Source organism: Arvicanthis niloticus, chromosome 11, assembly GCF_011762505.2.
Source record: "Arvicanthis niloticus isolate mArvNil1 chromosome 11, mArvNil1.pat.X, whole genome shotgun sequence".
Lineage (NCBI taxonomy): Eukaryota > Metazoa > Chordata > Mammalia > Rodentia > Muridae > Arvicanthis > Arvicanthis niloticus.
This window is the reverse complement of record NC_047668.1, coordinates 49,300,307-49,325,963: the sequence shown is the minus strand read 5'-3', so window position 1 is coordinate 49,325,963 and position 25,657 is coordinate 49,300,307. Positions and strand designations below refer to the sequence as shown.

At 46.7% G+C, this 25,657-nt stretch overlaps 1 protein-coding gene across 1 annotated transcript; it reads left to right on the top strand.

Annotated features, from left to right (window-relative positions):
• Positions 1-9,246: 9,246 nt before the first annotated feature.
• Positions 9,247-17,272, top strand: Osr1 (odd-skipped related transcription factor 1). Its single transcript, XM_034513813.2, has 3 exons — positions 9,247-9,554; positions 13,815-14,513; positions 15,183-17,272. The coding sequence occupies exons 2-3, from the start codon at positions 13,849-13,851 to the stop codon at positions 15,316-15,318; spliced, it is 801 nt and encodes a 266-aa protein (XP_034369704.1). The 5' UTR covers positions 9,247-9,554; positions 13,815-13,848; the 3' UTR covers positions 15,319-17,272.
• Positions 17,273-25,657: the final 8,385 nt, after the last annotated feature.

Here is a 25,657-nt window from a genome sequence, read left to right as displayed (position 1 = left end):
ATTGACACCAATGTCAGAGTTAGAGAATAAAGGTATGGCCTGGTGTTATCAGAACCTAAGAGCTCAGAAGGAAGATACTACAGAAAGATTTAGGCTGAGTCTTGTGAGGAGAGGAGGCTTTCAGAGCTTAGAGTAAGAAGTCTCTAGTGTTTGGGACAAGACATTGCTCACTAAGTGACAATGATATAATGGGGCAAAGGAAGAAGTCAAAGACTGGAGCTTGTTGGTGATGCTATGTAAAGGCCCGTTGCTATAGCAACATGGACAGAAACGGAAGAAAACTGCTTTTTAGTCTTCTCCTCATGCCCTCTTCCTGCATGTCTGAGAGTTTCCAGGACTCCAGTCATCAGAGAGCATAACTGAGCAGTCTTGGTGTGTGTGTGTGTGTGTGTGTGTTTGTACAATATTTATCATTTATGTACATATACACATGTTACACATGTATATATATATGTATATCATATATATCTACATATACACACATATGTATACACATACAAATACACACACATATAGATATACATATATATGTGTACATATATATGTATATGTATATCTATATCTATCTATCTATATATCTATATATATTATAGCATCAACCTTGGAAACAGTCCTGAATTTGAGAATGGATTCCTTCCTAACACTGTTTGATTGAAGAGGTGAAGAAGCCGGCATTGGGAGAAGCAGTTAATCTCTTTATGCCAAAGGCTACAAATGCTGGCACATCGATCACAAGGAAACCATAGAACATGTGCACTTCCCATTTCACAGATGGGAAATGGGAGTTGCAAGTGATTAAGCAGCTTATCCAAGACCAAGACGCAGAAAGAAAAAAGAAAAAGTCGGATGAGAAGCTGTCCTACACTGTCTCAAAGCCCTGTGTTTTCTACCACTTGTTGGTCTATAGGGAGGAGGTTGTTTCATCACATACAGAGGCTCTGGACAATGCCTGTGTCTGGGCTCATCATGGAAGTCCAGAGCCAATGGCTGCTCCTGACTAGTGGCCTCTTGAAGTGAACACTTAAGTCTAGGAAGACACCCATCCTTTGTTTCCAGGCAGCCAGATTCAACACCTAATGATTTATTCCTGTTGGAAATGCACTCCCATGGGACGAAACCAGGACTTAGTTTGAATGATCTCTCTCTCTCTCTCTCTCTCTCTCTCTCTCTCTCTCTCTCTCTCTCTCTCTCTCTCTCTCTCTCTCAGACTGATTTATTTTTATGAGTACACTGGAGTTGTCTTCAGAAACACCAGAAGAGGGCATTGGGTCTTATTACAGATGGTTGTGAGCCACCATGTGGTTGCTGGGAATTGAACTCAGGCAGGACCTCTGGAAGAGCAGTCAGTGCTCTTAACCACTGAGCCATCTCTCCAGCCCCAGAGCTAGCCATCTCTTGGATGAAGCATCTTGCAACAGCCACCCACAGCTCTGTTGTGTGATGTGAAGGGTGTGTTTGTGTCTGTTTGCTCTTCCATGACTTTTGGTGTCTTATAAAGTCAACCTTTCTTGACAAGGTGACAAATTTTGAATAACAGGCCATTCAGAAAAAAAAAATTGCAAAGGCAAAAATTACTCTTTGGTTGAATCAGGTCTCTGGGTTTAGCTGAAGATGGAAGCAAAATGTACTTGTATTTTTCTGGAAATGTTGACACTGAGATAGGACCTTATTGAGGAATTCTTCAAGGCCCAAGAGAGCTGAGAAGATAAATGCTACCAGGCGGCTGCGAGTTGAGTAAAATTCAAAAACAATACAATGTCAACTTGAGATCATAGGAGGCTGTGGTGAGGGTGACAGAATGCAAGGGCAGCGACTTGGTCTCCAGACAAACGAGGATGTGGGTAATGGGCGATGGCACTCCAAATGCTTTGAACGAAGCCTGAAGGGAAGGAGTTGGCTCTCCCTGGCCTGTATCCCTAGCTCATCACCAAGGAAGAAGCAAACACAGCCCTGGGTTTGGCAGCATGCCCTCCCCAAACCCCCTGTACCAGACTTCACAAGGTTTCCCAAGAAGCCTGGGAGGGCCAGGTATGGGTTTCTTCTGCCATGTCAGTGTTCTTGAACAGACAGCTCTGGGGCCCTTTTGGTAAGTGACTTGGCTGGAGCCACACTCTTGCCAGCATGGCAGCTGTTACCACTTATACCAAGAACATCTGGCCTGAAGATTGCAGTAAAAGCGACACTTGTCTACAGAAGAAAAATGTTGAAGTATACATTTTGGACATGAAGAAATAAGTAATGACATTTAATGTTTTCATAAAGCTGCTACAATGAACAGCAATCATCCAACCCCCAGGCGCAGGCACACTTGCATCTGTGCATCCTTGTATGCCTACAAGGAGCCCCTCACCAGAAACATCACTGCAGAATGTGGTCTTGTCCTATACAAACAGAGTAAATGGAGGCCATTGGTGAGTCAGCCTCCACTTCAAGATTTAAATCACAAAACTGGGGAGTGTGCAGTGAATTCAAAGACCACTCACCCATTTCAGGGGAAGCTGGTTCCCAGTTGCAGCTTTGTTGTTGGACGAGTCATATTTTGGGCATCGAAATTCTCAACTTTGAAATGGGAACGTCAAAGATGATAAGTGTAAGTCTCCCCTGAACATTTTATATACAGTGTTTTAATAGTGGGGATTTTACATTTCTGTTTAAACATGATTCTTTCCAGATACCCCTAAATGCATTTAAGATACTCTTAAAATGTGCAATCCCCTGATGTGTTGATGGATGCCATCCTCACCTCCCTCAAACTCCGAATAAGAAGGATGAAGGTCAGAGAGTATCAGCTGAATACACCAGGCTCTCAGATGAGAAGATGCACCCAGAGAAGGAGAGACGATGCCTTCTGGACTCTACCCAGACCACAAGACCCTCAAACGCTTTCCATAGCTAGGCTTAGTTCTTTGCTTCAACCTAGGCATCTTCTACATTTGATTGTAAAAATATGAGGTGAAAGAGACATAATACACTCACTGTAACTGACTTCCTTTTTGTTGGTAAAGCATCAACTGGCAATGATATAATAAACACATTGAGTTTGACAGAGATCTGGAGGATCCGAGAGACAGCACATTTACAAACATTGTGATTTCCAAGGCATCAATCCTTTGCATAATTTTAACACTGCTAATTAGCAATGCTTTTTAAATTTAAAAATGGTACTGGGCCAAGGACATCATCAATGTCTACGTAATTGCATTAAGTGGATGCCTCCATCAAGAATCTGTGAACTAGTCTTTCTCCTTCTGCTAGGATGTGGGAGGGTGGGGCAGAATTATTGCTGCCCAATTACCATTGTGGTCGGGCTCATCTCTGGCCCCTACTTTCAGGAGTACAAGTTTAGAAGCCTGCCTTTCTCCTGTAGAAGCTTCTGGTCTTTCTCAGAGACTCTTAGCTCAGGCATCCCTGAATTCCAGCTACCAGGCATAAGGGAGGCCACTTGGGAGAGAGCCAGTCAGGTTGATGACCAATTGGCATTGACTTACTGAAGGACCAAAGTAGAAGTGTGAGCAGCATTTCTCTAAGACCTAAGAGAATTATGCACTCAGATAAACCCTTCGTGTTGGTCACCAGAGAGCCTTCTTATGATGTGGTTAGAAACAAACCTTTCTACACCCTGCCTCTAAACAACACTCTTCTACTAGTAGGCAGTGGAGTTTTAGAGGTTAGGAACTTAAAAGGCTTTAGAAGTCCATGCTCAACCTTTTTCTATTATAGAGACAAGATGATTGGCAAGAGGTACAAGTTGTTACTGAAGAGCCGTGTTTTTGAATTGAGTTAACTTTTCAATCCTCGGGACTTTCTTTGGGAAGACCTGTGTGCCTGCAGGAATGTGGAGGCCCCGTTCCAGGAACATCACTGCCTGATAGTGGGCAGAGCTGTGCTTGGCAGTTTGCTTTTCGAATATGTGTTGGCTAAAGAGTTTTGTCAGAATCACCTGTGGGTTGTTTTTTTTTTTTTTTTTTTTTTTTTTTTTTTTTTTTTTTTTAATGAGGCAGACTTGGTACCTTCTTCAGGTCTCTTAAATCAGAAGTGTTGAAGATAAGACCTGGGGATTTCATTTTGACAAACTCCAAGTGTGATTTTGCAAAGCACCTTTGTAAGTCTTTAACATTGACTCTCAGTTACCACCCCAGTAAGTACTACCTCACTGACTGGACTGCTCTTGAGCTCTGTGGCCAGGCATTTCCATCACTTCTTATCCTTAGTTCATGCCTTTGGTACCAGGTTACTGAAGAGTGAAGAGTGACATATCGTGCTAGACAGCCTGTGCTGCGGATGCCTCCAACCTTGAGTCACTTTGCCATCAATGCATCATCATCCATGTGAGCTCTTCTGTCATCCATGTGAGCCTTGTGGTTTTTTACAACTGCCCCTGACTACCAAAAACTTAAGATGAACACTTCTCACTACAACACATGGCTCTTTCCCTTTATAAAAATCCCCTAGAACATGTGCCATAAACTGACTAGTAAATGAGATTAAAAATTTGGTAATTCTTTTATTTATAATATAACAGTTACAATAATTAGTTTAAAAATTTTCCCATTTTCTTATTGTTAATCTATCACATGTAAACTAATACTTAAATACACCCAAAAGATCACAACTCATTCTTCAAAGGCGTTGGGGAAGAATTCTCCCTTCTTCTAGAAGAGTAAGAGTGCACATGATTTTAAAGGACTAATGGGAAATTTCCTACGCTAGTTAAGAAAAAAAAAGAAAACATTTGAAAACCACTTGGGTAAAATAAAGGGATAGCTGGGTTCCTGGCTCTTCTAGGAAAAGAGCACCGAGAGATGTCGCTTCCTTGCCAGCAGGGGGCGCGTTTTCTTCATGATTGCGTCGGGGAACTGGGTTAAAAACTTCGCAGCCAGACGTGTTCAGAGCCCCCCAACCGGAAATCGCTGCGCAGGTAACAGCCCTCCAGTGTCTGGAAATGTTTAATTACCTGGAGCGCTCCTTCCTTCGATGCCTTGTGCAGGTCCAGCACGCAGCGCTGCGGGTATGGTAGGTGATTCTAATCCAGGGTTCCGTCCCAACTGCACACAACTCCACCGCAACAACTTTTCTCCATCTCATCTTGCTTTATTAGACAGTTTTTTTTTTTTTTTCTGATGCGCTCACTTCCCACCTTGGAGGAAAGAACAATTCAGTTCCACCAGAGCACAGGTGGTTGTGTGACAAAAACAATTCTAACCACTCATTTTTAAACCTCTACCGTGCCCTTCGCCCATATTTTGTACAAGTCATTATCTTTTTATTTTACCGAAGAGTATTATAACCAGAGTTCGTGCAATCCCGTGTGTATAGTTGTGTTTCCTTCAAACAGAAACAAAGACAAAAGTATATACACACGTAGATGTCTTGTTGTTTCGTTTAATAATTAGAAGATGCTTAGATGTTCACAAGGAACTTAGGATGCGGGGAAACATCTGGGAAAATGGTGTTCACTTTCCCTTTCAGTTTGGGTATCGTAACTTGTCTGTCTCTGTCACAACAACAAACATCTGCGGTAGCATGATCCAGAGGCTTCTCTTCTCAGAACCCTGTCTAGCTTGTAGATTCTCAGAGCCATTAAGGTCCCAAACAAGTACATAAGCTGTGTTGCCTACCTCCGAAATTTAACTCCTCCTCCTCCGAGCTGGATTTTGACCTGATTGACTATAATGGTTCCAAAGGAACTATTGAGCCTTTACAATTCATCATCTCAATGAATACACGGGGAAAGCTAAATCCCCTTGCTATTTGAAGGTTCCAATCTTGCATGGGGGGGGGGGGAGTTAATGAGAAGACTCTCTCCAAGAGGTCCGCAAACGCAAACTAGTTGCAGAAAAGTTTGCTGTAGAAGCAACACTTCCTAAATTCCATTTAGCAAGATGAGATCACTTTTGTGTCTCTGTGGAGAGGTATGGGTGGGTTCAGGATTAAAAAAAAAAAAGTAGAGACCACCCAAATCATTTTTAACTCCAAGACAGGCTGTACCCTTTTCTTTCCTGGTGGGCAAAAGGGGACTAGGGTTAGAACAAGAAGACAAGCGGAGGTCAATATCACTCGTCTAAGCCTGGGGGCAAAGGCAGCCAGGACTCAGCCGCCAGCAGTGGCTGCACTCCCTGTGGTCAAAGTTCGAGAGAAGTCTCCCTCCCCTCCCGCAAGGCTGGGGACCGTGCTTTGCCTGCACTCTACCAGGACCAGGAAGCACCTGGAAGAGCGCTCAGGGCCGGACCAGGGCTAGAACACTTCTCTTTAGAGTGGGGACCCTTTCTCCAGGCGATCAACTCCCGCAGAATCTGGAGCTTCTTGGGCGTTTGTCCTGGATCCAAGCAACAGGCAGCGGCCAAGGGAGAGTCAGAGAGAAGCGAGAAGCGGTAACCGCTTAATCTGGCTACCCGCTGCAGGCTCTAAGCGAGCCTAAACTATAGTCTCGGTCAGTGGAAGTCCTGAGAGGCGGGGTTTGTGGACCCCAGGAATGAGGCGTGGGTGGGATAGGAGTTTCCTCATCTTTAGTGGGCTCTAGGGCTGATGTGACCAACAGCACCTCTGGCTACAGGCCATCTATGGCATGAAATGGGTTGGAAACGTGACATCCTGGAGAATTTTAAACGAATCTAACCTCTTCAAAAACACCCATGTCTTCCCAGGTAGTCTGAGCCCTGCCCTCCACCCACTAGTTCCTGCCCGGCTTAGTCTGGCCAATTTCTCTTAAACAGATGGGAGAGAGATCCTAGCAAGTTGCTCTTCTTAGCACAGAGCACGGAATGGTCCATGGCTTCTGGGGCTTCTGGGACTTCTTCCTTCAAGTCACACCCAGAAGAAAACAGGACCCTGGATGTCCTCCAGTACATCTGGGATCCATGCTTTGGGGTTGGGGGTCGATCACCAAGGGATTCACAGTGGGAGCGAGCACTTCTCCACTTTTAGGTTATCTTGAATTTGTTTCCTAGTATTCTGATGTTGTGGCTGACCTGAGATGCAGTCCCTTAGTAGTCAGGGATCTAAGCTCATTGAGGTGACCTCAGTCCCCCAGTACATAGTCTTGCACAGTCCTGTCCTGCTTTGTTAATCAATTCCTTGAAAAGATCTGAGAGCCAAAGTGGGGGGGGGGGTGTCCCAACCTTGCTTCCTATGCCTTCTGAGTCCTTTCAGTCCCAGGGCTTGCTTGAAAGCCAGGTCAGTTTTTCCAGGTAAAAGCAGAATTAAAAACAACCTGCTTGCATGTCCCTTTGCCTAGAATCAGAGCTTTGCCAATGTAGGTAACCTAGTCTCTCTGTGTGTCTGTCTCTCTGTCTGTCTGTGACACACACACACACCTCGTGGAGGAGGTGGGAGATGATAAGGGTCTCTTTTTGGAGAAAGACAAAAAGAATGATGAAATAGAGAACTGAGTTGTAAGGAGTCCTCAGAAGGAGAAGGGGATAGTGTGTTTATGTCTCAGGAGGGTCTTTACTTTTGATGTATACTAGCCAATTGCCAGAGGTTTCATTTTGCTTAACTCTTTTGGGAAACTTTGGCCCTTAGTATGGAAATTCTCCAGGCTTTGCCTACTATGGGAACCTGAGACTGGCACCTACAAACCCCTTTAGCCTAAGTGGAAGGAAGTCTGTGAAGTCCTGAAATGCCTGACTGGATTTTGTTTCTGTGTTGTACCCAGCTCTTGTAAGGGGGTGATCTCAGCTCTCTCTACTTCCAGGGGCAGCCTTTGGTCAGGATCTTGCTAGTATGGACAGCTGTAAGATTCCAGGCACATAGGCACACTTATGTAGGTCTCTTACTTGGACAGTAACCAGTGGGATGCTGCAAGAGGGGCTCTAGTGTAAAGTATAGCCCCGTCTCTTGCGCCTTTCCTGGTCTAGCCAAAATTAGCCAGAGTCTGTAAGCTATGTTCTGTTCTAAAGGCTTGTAGAGACCAAGTCTGTTTCAATTATGGGAAGAGAGATGTGGTTCAGCTTCCATGATCACGCCCTGTGATAGGAATCAAACTCCTGCTACCTCAGGAAATCACATCGGATCAGCCTTGCACGGTAAAACTGCAGAGTGGGCGACTCTTTTAAAAGAACTATTCCAGTGTGTTAGATTGGTACCTGGTCCTCAGGAAGCCGGAAATGTTCATGTGCAAGTGTGCAAGTGTGTGTGTGTGTGTGTGTGTGTGTGTGTGTGTGTGTGTGTGTGCATGTATGCGTGCGCGGGCGCGCGGGCTCCACTCTGCACTAGTAACTCTGGGGCAAAGTCAGGAAGTCAGAAAACCTCACCAACTTCCATGAAGAAGCTAGGTCAGGCATTCCAGAAAGGTGGTAGGGAGGGATGACAGCTGACTGGGGTCAGCGGTAGGTCAGTGTTAGGGATCAATGGTAAAGAGGTAGTTGAGGGTGGGTGGGGGTACATAAAATGCAGACAGTAAGGATGATGCAGTTGTTCTAGGCCAGAGCCCTGACTCCCTCTACAAACTCCACCTAAACAAGCTCCCGAGGCCCGGTGGTCCCAGTGCCTCCAACTGCTCTTTAAACTCCGATCAACTGGTCTGCAGCCTTAGAATGGAATCCCAGGGAGGTCTGAGTTTCAGGAAACTAGCTCCTCTTCGCCCCAGAGGCTCTGCCACAGAAGTTTCTGTGGAACTCCACATCCCAGGGTCTGTGGCCAGCCATAGCCACTCGGATGTTATGGCTCACTGCAGTCAGTAATCTGTCCTTTCGCACCGGGAATGAGCCGGCTCTGTTAGAATCGCCGCCCAGGTCCCAGGCACTGTTTGGTTTCAGAGCGCTGCTCCACACCACTGGTCTGTCACTTCTAGGAGGAGATTCTAAGAAGAGCTGCGACTTTGTCAGATTACAAACTGCACGTATGGCTAAGGTGCTGGTGTAGCAACACCCCGGGCTCTTCTCTGCTTTCATAGGCACCACCATAGGTCCCACAGCACCGCAACGGAACTCAGAAATGCTCGGTTCTAGCCCTCTGTTGTCCGGTAGGATGTTTCTTTTACTGCCTGCCCTTATGTGTCTCAAAAAAAAAAAAAAAAAAAAAATACAGAAAGTGTTGAGCGGGACTGTCGGAGTGTCGAGTGGGACTGTCGGGAGGGACACCGGTCAAGAGAAGCAGAGGGCAGGCTAGCACAGCTGCCAAAGTCGGCTGCCCGGGTCAGCAAAACTTTGTTTTTCCAATGCGCAGGCGCAGGCAGAGTTGGGGGGCAGGGGAAGGAGGGGAGGAATCGCGAGGCAAGGGGAGGGGGTTAGGGGGAGGTGGATTAAAATAAGTAGGCGGCTCGGTGCTAAGGGATGAGTGAGACGTAGCTCGGCCTCTCCCCAGCTAGTTCTCACCGGCTCGAGTTCAGATTCAGAAAGGGAGCCAGGAGCGAAGCTCACCAGATCCCCCGGCGGACAGGACTCCGGGGCTGCGGAGCGCTCCCGCGTGTCGGGCTCTTGGAGTCACCGCAGCTAGAGAAACGTCAGGACTCTAGTTCGCCAGGGGTGCCAGTGGGCTCCAGAGTCTCTGGTCACACAAGTCCAGCACAGCGACCCTCAGAGACGCGCTCTGCCCGGGAACCGCGGCGGAACAAGGTAACTGCAGCCCTGGGGCGCCTGGGCTCAGCGAGGCGAATGCCGGCAAGACTGACTCCAGGTTCCTTGTTGTAGCTGGTGCCTCCTCTTTTCAATGTCCTCGATGGCAGTTCTTTTGGCCAAACGAGGGCTGCAAGATTTTTGTGAAAATGAGAGTAGTTGCAACATAGGGTTGATGGGGATGCTGGTTCAAGGACTTCTAACTCTGGGTCCTTGTTGGCCTCTGACCTAGGGAGGAAGGAAGGGACTGACGGGCCTGGGCCATTGAATACAGCCTTGCTTGGCTAGCTAGAATTCCAGTATTCCAGTAAGGTGCCTACAGATTTCATAAGGCACTCTGCAGGCTTCCTTTAAGAAACTAGAGCAACTTCAGAGAGCACAAACTTTGTTGCAGGGTGCCCTATTAATCCAGACTGATTCCTCCTTAGCTGAGAAAGAGGGGAGAGAGGGGAGAGCGTGTGGATTGTCATAACTTAAGCCCACAGCATCCGGGACAGGTGCATTGCCCCAACTCTGTGGCGCTTTAATGCGAAGTTTTCTTTTGTGGAGTTATACTTTAGACTGGAAGTCTTCGGACCCCACGACCACAGGGTTGCTGCGAGTCTGACGTCCGCCTCACAGACTCTCTGTTTAAGATGATCTCTAGTGGAGGGTTTCAGTGTGTCCTCAGGCCTGCAAATCATAACCTTTGATTGTTTCTAGTATAGGGAGAGCTATGCTGGGGGTGGGGTGGGTACAAACGAACATTGTTTTCTAAGAGAACCGGACGCCCCAGAAGCAGAACAATCATGAGGCTGCAGATACCTCTACTCCTTTGGTAGTCGCCTAAACCAGGTTTAAGGGGAAAAGATGGGAAGTCAAAATGAGAGACAAGGTGAAGGCGCCTGCTTGCTGAAGGAGCCTTACCTTCCACCAGCAATATCCTTGATAAGAATAAAAATTCTCCCGCCAGCCCTCTCTTCGCAGAGCCCCCGCACAAACCGGGTGGGCTCCGGAGCAGAGTTTAGCGGCAAAGGTTTCTTTGTCGCAATAATTCGATAAATTTCATTCGGGATGGGACTTGCAAGTTGGCTCTTTGAAAGAGAACCACGTGCAAAGCTTTCCTCCTGGTTTCACAGCCTCCCAGGGAAGGAGTGGGCTGGCTGGCAGGGAAGGGGAAGCAAGGAGAACTGGTGGGTAGATGGTCTATCACAGGCTCTCTCTAAAGTAATTGCGGGGTTTCATTAAGATCGGGAAGCCGACTCCTGGGGACACAGCGGGCATCCCAGTATAGCAGAATGGCAAACGAAAGTGGCTTCCTTCGAGCTCGTTTGTTGGAAAAAAATGCAGCTAAAGTATCCGGTGTTGGTCAGTCCTCTAAACCTGGATTCGGAAATCTGTCACCATTCAAATGGAGATTCGATGTCAAGGATGATATTGGCGTGGGGTGGGGATGTTGCTGGGTTCCTTCAGGCACAAGCTAGTGGGGTTCGCTCTGTCCTCATTAATGAAAGCAGTTAACTAACTCACGCTCAATTAGCCCCGAATAAACCACTTTAATAGGCTACACACTTCATTAATGCCCTCCATAGGGATGGTGGCAGACGCGGGATTGGCATTCTGCTTCAAGAGGGACACGAATGACTGTGCCGGCGCATGGACCCCTGCTCTGAGGCACGAATTGAGTTCACTGCAGCGAGTCAGGACATTTACTAGAGTCTCCAGGCCTGAGCTCCACGTGGAGTAGATACTGGGCCTTAGAAGAAGTAGACCCTGCCCGATTAAAGGGTGACAAGCTCAAGACAGAGTGGGGGTGGGGGACACTGGAGCTGGAGAGGCCCGGTGTTCCTCTCATCTTTTCAGACCGCAGTGGCATATCTGCAACTGTGTTTTCCTCTTAGCTGGTCGCTTGAAATCAGATTTTGCATAAGGTCCATTTTTAGTCCTGATATAAAGATTCACGTTTCCAACGAAATTCGTCCACGGGGAAGGTCAGTGTCGTGACCCTTATAATCTCATGCCTAAGAAAGCTACAGAAAATAAACTGCTTGGTCCACTGAGAAAAATAAATGACGTGTTGGAGAAAAGAAGATCAGGCGAAGAGGTTGCAAGTACTTCCCCTCCAGGGTCCCAAAGCCTCTCCAGACTTTTTGGATTCTGGGGTGGGAGGCAAGGAAGAGTCAGGAGAAGTTTGTGAGTTATGCCAAGCCTAGCAGTTCAAGCCAGAGTCCTGCTGCCACCACCCAAAGGCCTAGTAGGAGAGGGGCTAGTGTGGCTTCCCCATTGCCCAGGCTGACTCCAATAGAGCCTATGATAAGGGTCTAATTTCCAGTGCCTGGAAGAGAGAGAAACAGGGTTGGCAAATCAAAGAGCATTCAACTAGCCTAAGTCCTGCAGAGCTTTGAAGTTGGAAGCCTTCTCTCCTACTCCAAAGGGGTCCCCTGTTTCCTCTTCAGCCCAAGCTCAACTGTACTTTGCTTTTTTCCTTGTCCCAGATATCTGAGATGACCCTAGTTTGTCTGGTCCAGGTTTTGTGACTTGAGTAGTAGAGAAGGCTGGTGCATGATTACCATCCTACTAACTAGCTAGGTGGGATCTCAGCAGAATTTTGTGCTCCTTACATGGGGGACCAAATTAATTGCAGGCACATTTCAGCCAACCTGCTCTTGTCTTTGTGCAACTAGTCACTGTCCTCTTTTGCATCTAGCTGTATCATCAGCCACCCTTCTACTAGCTGCTAGAGAGGTTTTCTCAGTCGTGTCCTCGGTTTCTCCCCTCTCTGCAACATACTCTGCATCTCTGGGCTAGCCAGACATTTTAGAGCCTCAAGCAGGAAGGAAATTGACCCCACTCCCTCTGTCTTGCCTTTAGAATGAAGGTGTTTAGATAGTTAGGGGCTGAGCTGTGAAGACAGAGTCAGGAAAGAAGCCTGTACCAGGAAAAGAGAACACTTCAGACAGAGGAGAGATGTGAGGAAGAGAGGCAGTGGCTCAAAGAAGAAATCAGAAGCCATATACTACCAACTGGAAAAGAGGAAGGACCCTGCTCTGACAATGACACCCCCCCCCCGCATTGCCAGTGAACCCCAAGCTTAGAGGCTTTCCAAGGGTCCTTAGTGGGGTTTTCTTGTTGTTGTTTGCTTTCCTACATTTTTCTCTCTTCCACTATATAGACCCAAATTAGAAATCTCTAGAGGAACAGAGGAGCCCCCCACTTTCCCATGCATCCTGAGTAACTTGAGCAAAGTAGCCAGAAGATGCCAGCTTTGGTGGCCCTGGTCACTTTGGCATGGCACCCCTTAGATCTTATTCAAGAACCCTGATCTTCTGGTCTGAGAGTCAACAGTGCAGTAATGGAGACCTGGCATTGGTGCTACACACCAGCCTTGTCCGGAGTTCCCATCCTACGTAAGAAGACTGAACATCCTACTCCTCTTCTCTATGAGCACATGAATTCCTTCATAGGAAGTGAACATAGATGTTAGTACCTTTCTTGAAATGAGTGTGACTGAACCATCAAAGGTCAGAGAGTCAGTAAGCAAGCACCAGGAGTACAAACTCCACAGGGTTCCCCAAACAGTCTTAAGGTACATTGCAAACCTAGACCCAAGTGAGAGTTTTAAAGATGATGACCTGATTCCTTTGGCTTCTGGAAACCAAACGAGTTACCCGATGAAGTAGGAATTTCTGGTTTCATTGGCTTAACACGCAGGAACTGGGCGGTATACATATTTGAAGCCGTCTGCATTTTGTACAGGGTTGTCCCATAAAAACACTGGCTGTTCTTTGTCTCTGGACCTTCTTGTTGATTCTGCTTCAGAACAAGAGAATCGGAATGTATAAGTGTGCTTCCTCAGGTTCTGTTACTGCTGCAGCACAGAGTAATTCTGTGTGGCTTCAGGTTTGCCTGAATGTGGATATCCGGTGTCTGCATGCATGTTTGCATCTTTCACAGCTGACAGCAGGCTTTGTTTTAAGTTGGTTGTATCTGTCTTTAAGGACTTAGTTTTCCACTGATTGCTCTGTCAACATGTATGTCTCTGCCAGACACCATTTGGAGGGAGTCTGACCATCATGAAGACTTCTGGTCAGACTGCTCTCCTGCATCTTATATTCTAGTCTATTTTGAGAGGGCGGTGGGTTCATGGGTGGGGTCTTTGCGTCTTACCTTCTGCCTGCCCTAAGGGAGGGAGAGGGTATAACTGGACTGGAATTCTGGAGGAAGATGGCCTACACTGAGCATCTCTTTGGCTCTCTCCCCACCCTCTTCCTGTCTTTGCAGATAATTGAAATCATTGCGGTTACCAGAGACAGAAATGGGCAGCAAAACCTTGCCAGCACCAGTGCCCATCCACCCGTCCCTGCAGCTTACCAATTACTCTTTTCTTCAGGCAGTGAATGGCCTGCCCACAGTACCCTCGGACCACCTGCCCAACCTGTACGGTTTCAGCGCTCTTCATGCGGTGCATCTGCACCAATGGACGCTGGGCTACCCAGCCATGCACTTGCCTCGTTCCTCTTTTTCTAAAGTGCCAGGTGCGGTGTCCAGCCTGATGGACGCTCGCTTCCAGCTGCCAGCCTTTCCCTGGTTTCCACACGTCATTCACCCTAAGCCAGAGATCACCGCGGGAGGCAGCGGCGCAGCGCTTAAGACCAAGCCGCGCTTTGATTTCGCTAACCTGGCCTTGGCTGCCACACAAGAGGATCCCACCAAGCTGGGCCGAGGGGAGGGCCCTGGCTCTCCTGCTGGTGGGCTGGGCGCCCTCCTGGACGTGACCAAGCTATCCCCAGAAAAGAAGCCAACAAGGGGACGCCTGCCTTCCAAGACCAAGAAGGAATTCGTCTGCAAGTTCTGTGGCCGCCACTTCACTAAGTCCTATAACCTACTTATCCACGAGCGGACGCACACCGATGAGCGGCCTTACACCTGTGACATCTGCCACAAAGCTTTCCGGAGGCAAGACCACCTACGGGACCACAGGTGCGACACTGCAGCACCGCGGGTGGCCCCAGGGGGATCTGTTTCGGCTGCTCTGGCTTCATGCTTCCCCCTCCCCTTTAAGGTTCCCAAGAGTCTCTAGTGGTTGTAAGCATTCCCATACCTCTGGGGATTCTTTGAAACCATAAATGAACTCCTTTCCCGGGGCCCCTCCTCTAGAAAAGGTTTTAAAACTTGAGTGAGAGAAATACGGCAATGAGTAGGACCTGAGATCCGGTCTCCACAAGTTCGGGTCTCCTTGCTCCGTTATCAGCCTCTCCCCTCCAACTGTCCAATAGGAGTTCTGCAAAGACTGAGAGATTTAGGAACGAGCACTTGAAATAGGAACTCAGAAACGTTTTCGTTTTAGTTAATTTCATGCGGTTTTAGTTTTTAAGAATCTCTTAGGCAGTGGAGATCTAAAAACGGTCAGTTGATTGACCTCCAGTGTTGACTCACCCTTTAGGAGGAGGTGCTTACTACTTATCCCCAGGAAGGCTGGTGGTCTGTTTGCTCCCTCCCTCCCTCCTCTCCCCACTTTCACCCACAACCTCTGCATGTTGCTTGATCTTGCTTTGCCTGTACCCACAAACACCTTAACAGCAGGGGGTGGGGATCTCGGACAGCTATTGATAAACAACATTGCATCATGTCGTCTGTCTCTACCCTTAGATATATTCACTCCAAAGAGAAGCCTTTCAAGTGTCAAGAGTGTGGAAAAGGATTCTGCCAGTCCCGGACTCTCGCTGTCCACAAGACGCTACACTCACAAGTGAAGGAGCTCAAAACCTCCAAGATCAAATGCTAAATAAACAGAGCCAGGACACCAGGAACCTGGGGCGTGCTGCCGCCTTCTCTTCCAGAGGGACCCAAGCTGAAGGCAACTCTGCGGGCAGCGGGAGGGGCTTTCGGGATCTTCCTTCCACAGCAACAAAGTCCCCTGGGTCCCTAGCGCTTGCGGCGCTCCTGAGCCTTGGCCCGGGTCGTGACTCCTACGGCCTGGGCGGCTCCCCTAGGACGCGGCTAAAACTCTTGGCCAAAAGGGTGTACTCAACTCACATGGTGGAAGGAAAACTGCATTTAAAAAAAAAAAAAAAAAAAAAAACCCACAAAAAAACCGAAAACTCCGCTGAGCAGCGGCGCCTCTCACAGAAGTATTACTTTTTCTATTGTTATTTTATACGTTTTCTTTATCCCCCTTCCCTCCCCCGACCATATACGCTTGTAAAGTCTTGACTGCAGAGAGGGGGAAAGAAAAGATCTGTGCACCCTGGCAATTACCAGTCCCCTTCCTTTCCCTATCCCCACACTGGGGAGCCTGCGAAATGTAATCCTTGTATCTGCTTCTGCCATCCGGTCCCAGGGGCCGCTGGCTCCGCGCGACTCCTGGGCGCTCCGGCTGACCCTCAGCTCCGGGCGCGGAAACCGGACTGAGAACCAGGCGCCCGGGGCTAGGGGGGCCGGGCCTCCGCTCCCCTGTTCTAACGCTGCGCGCGCGAGCGAGCAGCCGGCCAGGAGCCGGGCGTTGTATCGCGACTGGCACTTTATGCTGACCATCGGTAACGGACATTTATCACTGGAGTTTTTTTTTTTTTTTTAACTATTAAATAAACGGTTATTTTACAGGCACGTCAGAATGGATATACCCTCTCGGGTCGCGAGGGAAAAGCTCTTCTATTGAGAGAAGAACAGATTTCTCTGTGCAAATTTTCACCTGTCAGCTTCTCTCACCTGATCCTGTTAGAGTGACAGGGATCATAGGGCAGAGGAAGGTCTGCCGGTGTTGGTGGATCTCTGTACTTAACTCCTTACTTTTCAGTGTCAGGACTCCAAATCTGAAAAGCTGTGAGTTGCAAAGGACAGAGTCTGCTGCTATTGCACTAAGCTGTGGGAGATCCCAGCCTCTCTGGGTGCACGGGTCCTGTAGGGCCCACGAGGGAACAGAGTACCTCTCTCAGGCTCCACCTACACCCCATCCCCACACTAGCCGCTTTCCAAGACCAGCCTGTGTTCGTTCTCTCTCTCTCTCTCTCTCTCTCTCTCTCTCTCTCTCTCTCTCTCTCTCTCTCTCTCTCGTTGGATTTTGTTTGTTTGTTTGCTTGTTTTTGCTTTGGAGTGCAATCTTCCTTCACATGGCCTCTAAGCCGTAAGTGCTGTCCTCTGTGCTGTCCTCTGTCCCAGCCCCTCAGAAGGCATTCACAATATGCAATCATCACTCTTTCCAAAGTTCCCCAGTAGTCATCCTTCTGATTGCTTTGAAAACCCCTTACCCCCAATTCTTCTCTTGGAGCTTGTTCCCCACCCGGATCGCAACTCCAAACCCACGAAGATTCTTCGCAATTTAAAAACCTTGTGAGGGATGGAAGTGGATGCCCTGGGATCTACCCCTCCCCCCACCCTTAGAAAGAGAAATGAGTTCACCTCTGGCAAACTAAATCTGCCCTTGGGCGTATAGTTTTCCCACAATTAGAGATCTGGCTGTCCTGGCTCTCCTGTTCGGGGGCGGGGCCGGGCTCCCCCAGCTCCAGCGCCCAGACTGCAGGACCGCGCAGATGGTGGCGCCCTTGGCCTTTTTCAAACTAAGCATAGCTCCCCCGGCTTCAGCTCCTGACACTATGTAGAGGTGAGGACCACTGAGTTGTGCTTTCCTGTATCAATGACCCAAAATTCAGCTTCAAGCAGTGTCCTGCAGACTGAGAAACCAAAGTTCAGGTCGCAGTAGTTAAAACTTTCCTCTTTCATGGCCTGTCTTGCTCCAACCTCTTCGGGGGGGGGGGGGGGGAATGATACCAAGCCTGGTGGAGACCAGACCTTTGAGTCCCAGGAACTCATTTTAAAGGGGACCTAGGCCTGGAAGGGCAGATAGGCTCCATTTACAACATTAGAGACAGTGTTGCCCCCTGCTGGATAGATCAGTATGGGAGGCTCAGGACTGAGGTACTTGTAAGGTGTGTTTCCACATCCATAAGAAACTGCCACAGAGCCTGTCTATTATTCATCAGCTTATAAGGTGTCTGCTCCTCAAAACGTCTTGACTGATCTCAGGACCCATATATCAATGAACAGTGTGCCAGGTCAAGGGTGCTGGTCTGTGGGATCTCCCCTTGACTGGCAAGTACCCAATGCCTTCCACCAAGGTCCAAAAGAACAAGGTCCCAAAGCGAATGAAACCCTTCTCAGTCTTGGGGGCCTCTGAGTTTCTGAAAGGGCCTTTGCATTAAGTTTTGGAACCCAGAGTCAACCAGGTTGCAGTGACAGGGGGTTCCTTTATATGGTCAAGTTAGGAGAGTTAGGAGGATAGTCTTATTTAGAGGATGCTGATGAGAGGTGCATGCAGGAGAGAGAGAGAGAGAGAGAGAGAGAGAGAGAGAGAGAGAGAGAGAGAGAGAGAGAGAGAGAGCACGTTTTGAGCACCTTCTGGAGGCACAAGAGAACCATTTTCACTTCTTTCTGGGACTCTGTCCTCCCAGGGGTTGACTACCACAGCTGTCCCCTTACTCGTTTGTTTCAGGACACTCAGAACCTCTGCAGTTAGCCAGGCCCCCGGGACATCATTAATGCTGTGGAATGTTCCAGAGGTTTGCTTGGGATGTTTTCTTTTTTGGCGCATTCCACTTCTGGCATGGTGAATCCCAAGCCCCACCCCGGGTCCAGAGGCCTCAGAGCCTTTCAATATCAAACATCCATCCTCAGAAGAATGGACTCCCTGGGGCAAAGGTTTTAACATGGTGAAAAAGAATGGGGCACCAGTCTAGGCAAAAACATCCAGACTACCAAGGATACCACTTGTTGCTCTCATGGGATGAAACCAGAGCCTGTGTTTTAGTAGCTCCAAGGAACGACAAGACTATGCAGCAGCAGAGACTGCAGGTGATTGCTCAACAATCTACAAGCCAGGAGCAAACGTGATTTTAGTTTCTCCTCTGGCACCCAGAATGTATGTGTGTGTGTATGAATTATATTAGATATATTAATAATATATGCATTAGAGACAGAGACAGAGATTTTTCTTATCCACTACAACTTTTCCCTATACAATTCTATAAACCTCCAGCTTCCTCTCTTCTCCCCATCAAAGTAAGCTTTTCTAGATTCTCTCTCTCTCTCTCTCTCTCTCTCTCTCTCTCTCTCTCTCTCTCTCTCTCTCTCTGTCTCTCTCTCTGTAGTGTGTGTTGTATGTGTGTGTAGGTGCATGGTGTGTGTGTGTGTGTGTGTCTTCCTCTTTCTCATGCATAGCCAGAGATGGGTTCTGGAACCAGTCTGAGAACTGGAAGAGTTGAAGGTCATGTGTGGGTACTTGGCCTAGGGTGATCACTCTGGAGGGTTGAAACCTTGGGGGACCCTTGGTGCAGCGGCTTAGAGTTCCTAACTAGAAAGAGACCAGAAGAATACTGGGAGAGAGAACAGCTTTCAAGGACTTCTTAGGAGAAAAAAGTTCAGGTGCTTACAGTTTTTTCGGGGTTTGCAGCACCATAGAAAGTTTTTTCAACCCACTGGGTTCACTGTTCACAGGGGAAAGAAAGGACTGGCCAGAAGATTCTTGTCCTTACCTCAGTTTCAAGGATGCTAGACCTGTGACATTATAAATCCCCTTGACAGCGACAGTTTTCCCACATACATGAAATAAATAAATAAAGATTTAAAAAAATAAAAACTAAATCCCATTGAATCTGTCTGTTTCAAGATATTCTCTTTTTATCATCCGAGGGTGTGGCGTCATTATCTTCTCTTTTAGGCACAGTGACATCACACTGGCCTCTGGCCGGAGCCCAAAGGCACCATAACATCTACAGCTGCAATGTTTTATGAAATCACAGACCAGTTCTGCTTGGAGCTGTGATGCTCACTCATCCTAGCCCCGCCCTGAGAATAGTGATCTTGGAGGCTTCAGGAATAGTTCCGACTCCACCAACAGGATCCGCAGACCCAAGGCTCTGGCAGGTGCCCTGTGTGAGCAGCCGTGGTGGCAGCATTCTCTTTGAGATTCCATGGTGGTGGTTTAAGCAGTTTCAGACCACACGGGTTCCAACGCCAGCTACCGCTGCGCACACGCCCAGGCCATGCAGACCCCGCCCACACTGACTGCCCTCCCCTCCCACCCGCTGCAAGCTCTGCCTGCACAGGCGCAGGAGTAACTCCCCAGCCACGCCGGGCTGTGCAGATGAGCTGAGCAAAGGGAGGTTGGGTTAGTTGCTAATTTATTTATTTATTTATTTATTTATTTATTTATTTATGGTTTCCACCTTTAGAGATGAAGCAGTTTTCTGCTTCGGCATCCCACCGTAGTCCCGCGCAATAGAGGTGCAGATTTAGTTCGCCGTTAATGCAGTTTGCAGACTCTTGGGACCCTGAGAAGTCTTCAGTCCAATTCGTCGCCGACGGAAGTGCTACAGATCCAAGCCTCAGGGAGGGTGTGGCAGGGCTGCGGTACATCAGAAAGTGCGTTGCGGTTCCAGCCCTTCCGGGTAGGGTGTCTGAGGCAGAGGGCCCTTCTACCAGAGCCCTGAGAGACTTTTAGAAGCATGGCAAAGCCTGCCTGGGTCTTCTACCTACTCAGTCAGGCTTTCTTTACAGCCTAACAAGCCCAGTTTTCACATTTCATATGGAAAAATTCACTAGAGACACTAAGTATTAGTTGGGGTCAAACCTCATGTCAGTGTAGAGGAAGAATTAGAAGCTCTGTTTTCTTTGAGACACTGGGCCAGGAGACTTTCCCCGTCTTTAAATACACAAGCTTGGGGCAAGTTCCTGCAAACCTGAGCTTTAGTTTTACTCCAGCAGCAGCAGGGATAATGCTCTCCTATTGCCCTATTCAGTTGATACAGAGATAAAAGTCCTACATATTTAATAGCAAGGTTATTGCTTTACCTAAAAATTGTGCCCTAATACGATGCAGATCAACTCCAGCACTTATGAGCCAAGTAGATATAGTGACAGAAATGCTTTGTCAGTTCCTTGTAGTTGCTGGCCTTTAAAGCTACATACATTACTGCTCTCCCCATTTTTCACTTTTCAGAGGAAGTTTCAGAATCTTGTCTGGGAGGTGAGAGAGGACAGCTTGGATTTAAGTGTTTTTTTGATTGTGTGTGTGCGCACTGTGAGTGTGCGCTCCTGTGCCCACACTTGAGAGGTGAGAGAATGTAGACTCTCTTCTTGTAACACACTCCGCTGTAGTTTTTGAGACAGGATTTCTCCCTGAACTTGAACCTTGATGTTTCTGCCAGACCAGGTGAGTTACTGAACTCCCTGCCTGAGAAAAGGGAGCTCAAAGGATGCTCTACCAATAGCATGGTAGTATCAGCATGTGTCTTCATCCCTTAATCATAACCCTAGTCCTTGATATTTACTGTCATTCTAGGACAGTGCTAATTTCAGTCCCAGAGGAAAGAACAGAGGATGGACCTGGGACAGTGAGATGTATGTATGTATTGATGAAAAGTTGAGAGGCTTGTGTTTTTTTTTTTATTTTTTTATTTTTATATTTTTTTAAATACTGCACTAGCTCTCAGCAGCTCAGCTGTCACTGGGAATATATAAAACAATTAGTTCATTTTAAATGAAGTCTTCATTGAACTGAGATAACGTTTTTGTTGTCTCTTTTCCTTTCATGAAATAGTATGGATGGCTTTCTGTCACTTGTAGCAATGGTACCATTGGGAGGAAGGATGCCTAACCTTTTTAGTTCTCTGGGCCACATTGGATAAAGAATTAACCTGGGATGTACATTGTAGGGGTTTCCAATCTGTTCAATGTGTCGTGTAAATGTAAAATTTTATTTTGCTTTGCATCATGATAGGGCATTGTCATCTACAAAATTTATGCTCTAGAACCATGCAGTTACATTCCAAAAATAATCACAAAGTCTCATGTTTAAATAAGCTTAGAATTTATATATCAGGTCACATTCATAGACATCCTGGATACTTTTGGCCCATAGCCTTTGGGGTTAGACAACCCTGACTTGGAAGTTGCAGGTGTGTGGTGGCATGGTTGTGAAATTATGGGGACTTGGGTGAGAAGAATGCCTAGACTTTACTTCTAAAATGGTCGAAGAGGTAAAGACTTCCAGAGAATATAATTTTTTTTTTTTGTTTTGTTTTTCGAGACAGGGTTTCTCTGTGTAGTTCTGGCTGTCCTGGAACTCACTTTGTAGACCAGGCTGGCCTCGAACTCAGAAATCTTCCTGCCTCTGCCTTCCAAGTGCTGGGAATAAAGGCGTGCGCCACCACCGCCCGGTGAGAATATGATTCTTAAATAATTAAATTTACTTGTATGTTGTTTCTCATCCTGTTAACCTGAATAGACAGCCAAACGTGTCTATAAGATATATACACTTTAAAGACATATGTATGAATATTTGCCTGCATATATGTATGTGCACCAAATGCAGGGTAATATTCATGGAGGCAAAGAGAGGCCATTAAATCCCCTGGAACTGAAGTAACAGGGGGTATAAACTACCATGTAGTTGCTTGGAACTGAACCCAGGTCTTCTACAAGAGCAGCAGGTGCCCTTAACTACTGAGCCATTTCTTTAGCCCAAGATCCAGACTTTTTAGTTAGGTCCCTTTCTTTCATACAGTACACAATTTTTAAAAATCCCCTTAATTCCTTTGATACTTTAGCCACCACACACATATACATAAGCCACCACGTCACCATAGGAAACAAACATACATAAGCCACCATGACACCATAGGAAACATACAGAAGCCACCACGTCACCATAGGAAATCTACTTCAATGCCCTTTTCGTGAATTCTTAAAATCATGCACTTCAGCTGCTGGAGCACCCACTTTTAATGCCTTAAGTGACCTGACAGTGCCATTTGCCTTTTGAATGCCATAATGAGTCCCTTAAGGTCTGACAAGATTTCAGTTTATATTCCCTGAAACTTGTTTGCTCCTCACCAGCAGACTCTTGTCATCACACCTTGTCCAGGGGTGCTCAGAAGGGGGCCATGAGCACCTTGTCATTTAGGTGACTCTTACAGAAAGCAGCTTGTCCATTAGGGTAGCTCAGGTTTGCTTATCATTTGGCAGTGGCACTCCTGGGGACTCTTTGGTGTGGTGGTTGGAACAATGATGTAAAACATGAGGCAGTGGTAGGGTGGCTATCCAGGGGATCAGTCAAGTTTTTAACCTGTAAATATGGGTAATTTTAATTTTTATTGTCGTAACTAGGCATTTAACTGTGATAGCTGGGGCCGAAGGGCTGAGAGAGGCACTGTAGCGACATACTTTTTCCAGCATTGTTCTCCCTGTAATTTAATTTAAGCATTTCTAAACACAGAGAAATTGAATTTCATAGTGAATACCCAATTACCCACCACTTAGGCTTTACAATCAACATTTTCCTATACTTGATTTATTACAGGCATCTACCAATCTATCCTTCAAACCATTAAGGTAAAAACTTGGGCAGATGAGATGGCTTGGTGGCTACAGGTGTTTGCCTGATAACAGGAATTCCATCCCTAGGGTGCACATGGCAGGAAGAGAGAACTAACTCCTACAAGTTGTCCTCTGACCTCCACTCACACACTGTGGCACATTCCAATGCACGTGCACGTGAGTACCCACACACATGATAAACAACTGTAATAATAAAATCTTACGATCTGGAGAGATGGCTCAGTGGTTAAGGGTACATTGTTCGCACAGAAGAGTTTGATTACCAGCACCCACACTGGAGAGCTCATAAGTGCCTCTAATTACAGCTCCTGGGGATCCAAAGTCACTGCACTCTATAGGCACCTGCATCATACTCTTATCTCTCTCTCTCTCTCTCCATGTACGATAATTAAAAATAAAATAACTTTGAAAAATTGAAAGTGAAAACAGACCAGTGTGCCATGATAGCTAATTTGGGGTGTTGCTTGGACACCCTGGGAAAATCCTCCTCCATTGCAGAACTGCTTTTTATCATACTGGGCTGAGGGCTTGATTGTGGGGGCATTTTTTGACTGAGAGTTGATGTGGGAGGGCTCAGTCATAGTGGATGGTAACATCCCTGGACAGGTGTTCCTGGCTAGTATATGAAAGATAGCTAAACCTAATCCTGGAAGCAAGCCAGTGAGAAGCAAACCTCCATTGTTTCTTCTTCAGCTCCTCCTTCTAAGTTTCAGCCCTGGCTTTTCTTGATGGTGGACTTTAACCTGTAAGCCAACTAAAGTCTCTTCTCTCCAGCTTGTTTTTGGCCTTGGTGTTTTTCATAGCCACAGAGAAACAGACTAGGGCAGAAATTGGTACCAAGACGGGTATTGTTGGGATAGACTGCTGTTGCTGTGGGGAAGATTTATGGAAGTATTTGGAACTGTGGTCTGAAAAAGCCTCTGCGTGCTCAGAGCTTAATGGGATGTTCGGTGGGAGTTTAGGGGTTAAATCTATTGAGAAAAGTGCAGAAAATAGAGGCGTGGCTTGTGAAGTTTCAGAGGGAAGTTGAGAGGCCCTCAAAGGTGCTATTGGGCTGTTTGTGTGATATATTTGAATTAAGAGTCTGTGCTGTGGCTGAAGTCAGCTGTGATTAACAAGAGACCAGTATCACTGAAGGGAAAAGTTTGCTTTTCTTGGACAACTGATTCTAGTTGTCCAAGTGGGGCTGAAATATCAGCTGTGATTAATAAGAGTCCAGCATCGTTGAGGTGAGGTCTTCTGGGAAGTGTTTCTTCAGGGTCAGCACACAGAAGCTGTGGTCCACTGGGAGAGAATTACGCTGCACATGACACTGGCAGCAGAGCCTGGCAAAGAGTCTCCCACCTGGTACTGGTTTTGAAGACATGAAGAGGTCGTGGAGAGCAGCTAAGACTTGGCACTATGTGGCAGGATCTGGGTCTCCTTGAAGAGGGGCCAGGAGAGGGCTCCTGGTGAAGGTGCAACCTCGGTTGCAGCAGAAGCCCTGAGATGGAAATCATCATAGAGAGATCTTGACCCCATGTAACAGAGGCTGGGGAGATCACCAGTGAGGAACAGCATCAGCTGCAATGGAGACCCCAGTGTATTTGAGATGGTTTCTGCTTTTCTGTCATGCAATGACCGACCCAGCCTATGAATCCCTGCACCAAAACAAAACAAAACAAAACAAATGGGATTGCGTGACCCTGGCTTCAGAATGGTAGCCAAATAAAACTCTTTTCTTTGTAAAATAGTCAGCATTCAACAATTTGCTATGACAGTGTAATACAACACATTTGAGCATTAAAGATATTATCCTACTGTATTGTTACTCTAAATAAAATAAATACATTTTCTATCATCTATCATGGTCAATGTTCATTCACCTTCAAATTTCCCAGAATTTGGAATTTTTCACATTGTTGTGACATAATATTTGACACAGACTAGTTATGAAGCAAGTATAGTTTTATGGTGGCTCACACTTCTGAGGGATGACAGTTGCTGGAATCTATGCTGTGGTAACATCATCATTTTTATCTATATCCCCAAACAACCAAAGGACCTTTTGCTAGCCCCATCCTTTAGAGATTCTCAGCTCCTCTCAATACCATGGCCATGGGGTAACCAAGTATTTACACAGGTTCTACTGAAGGAGGTGATCACATTCCATACTATATTACATCTTGGGTTATAACACAATGTCCTAATCAGAAAGGTGATATTGATACAGCATGCATGCACAGATTTATATACTCTGTCGTGTAAAAATTCCTGAAATTGCAACCATGTTCAAAACCTCAAATTATTTCATCACTGTTAAAAGATGTCAACATTTTATCAAATTGATTACAAAAATTATGTCCATTTAAGTCCCTTTATCCTCCTGCTTCTGGCATTGTTATCTTAATGATTTCCTATGCATGTTTGAGATCCATCCACAGAAAATAATGCTTTATGTTTGGCCTTAACAATTAAGTATAATTTAGACAACCACAGGCCAGTAAATCTTCGCTGTAGTTGGGCATGATTTTTCTTTTTCCCTTGTTCATTGGTCCCTGGTGTTCTAAATTTCCTCATTTCATTTCCGTTCTAGTTGGGATTCTTTAAAGTTAATTTATTGGGACAGGTCCTGCTGGCATAAGATTTAATTTTCCTTCATCTCTCTGTCATCCCTGCAGGATAATGTCGCCAGGTGCAAAATTCTGGGCTGATGGATGGTTATTTTATTTCAGCACTTGGAAAACAAAGCC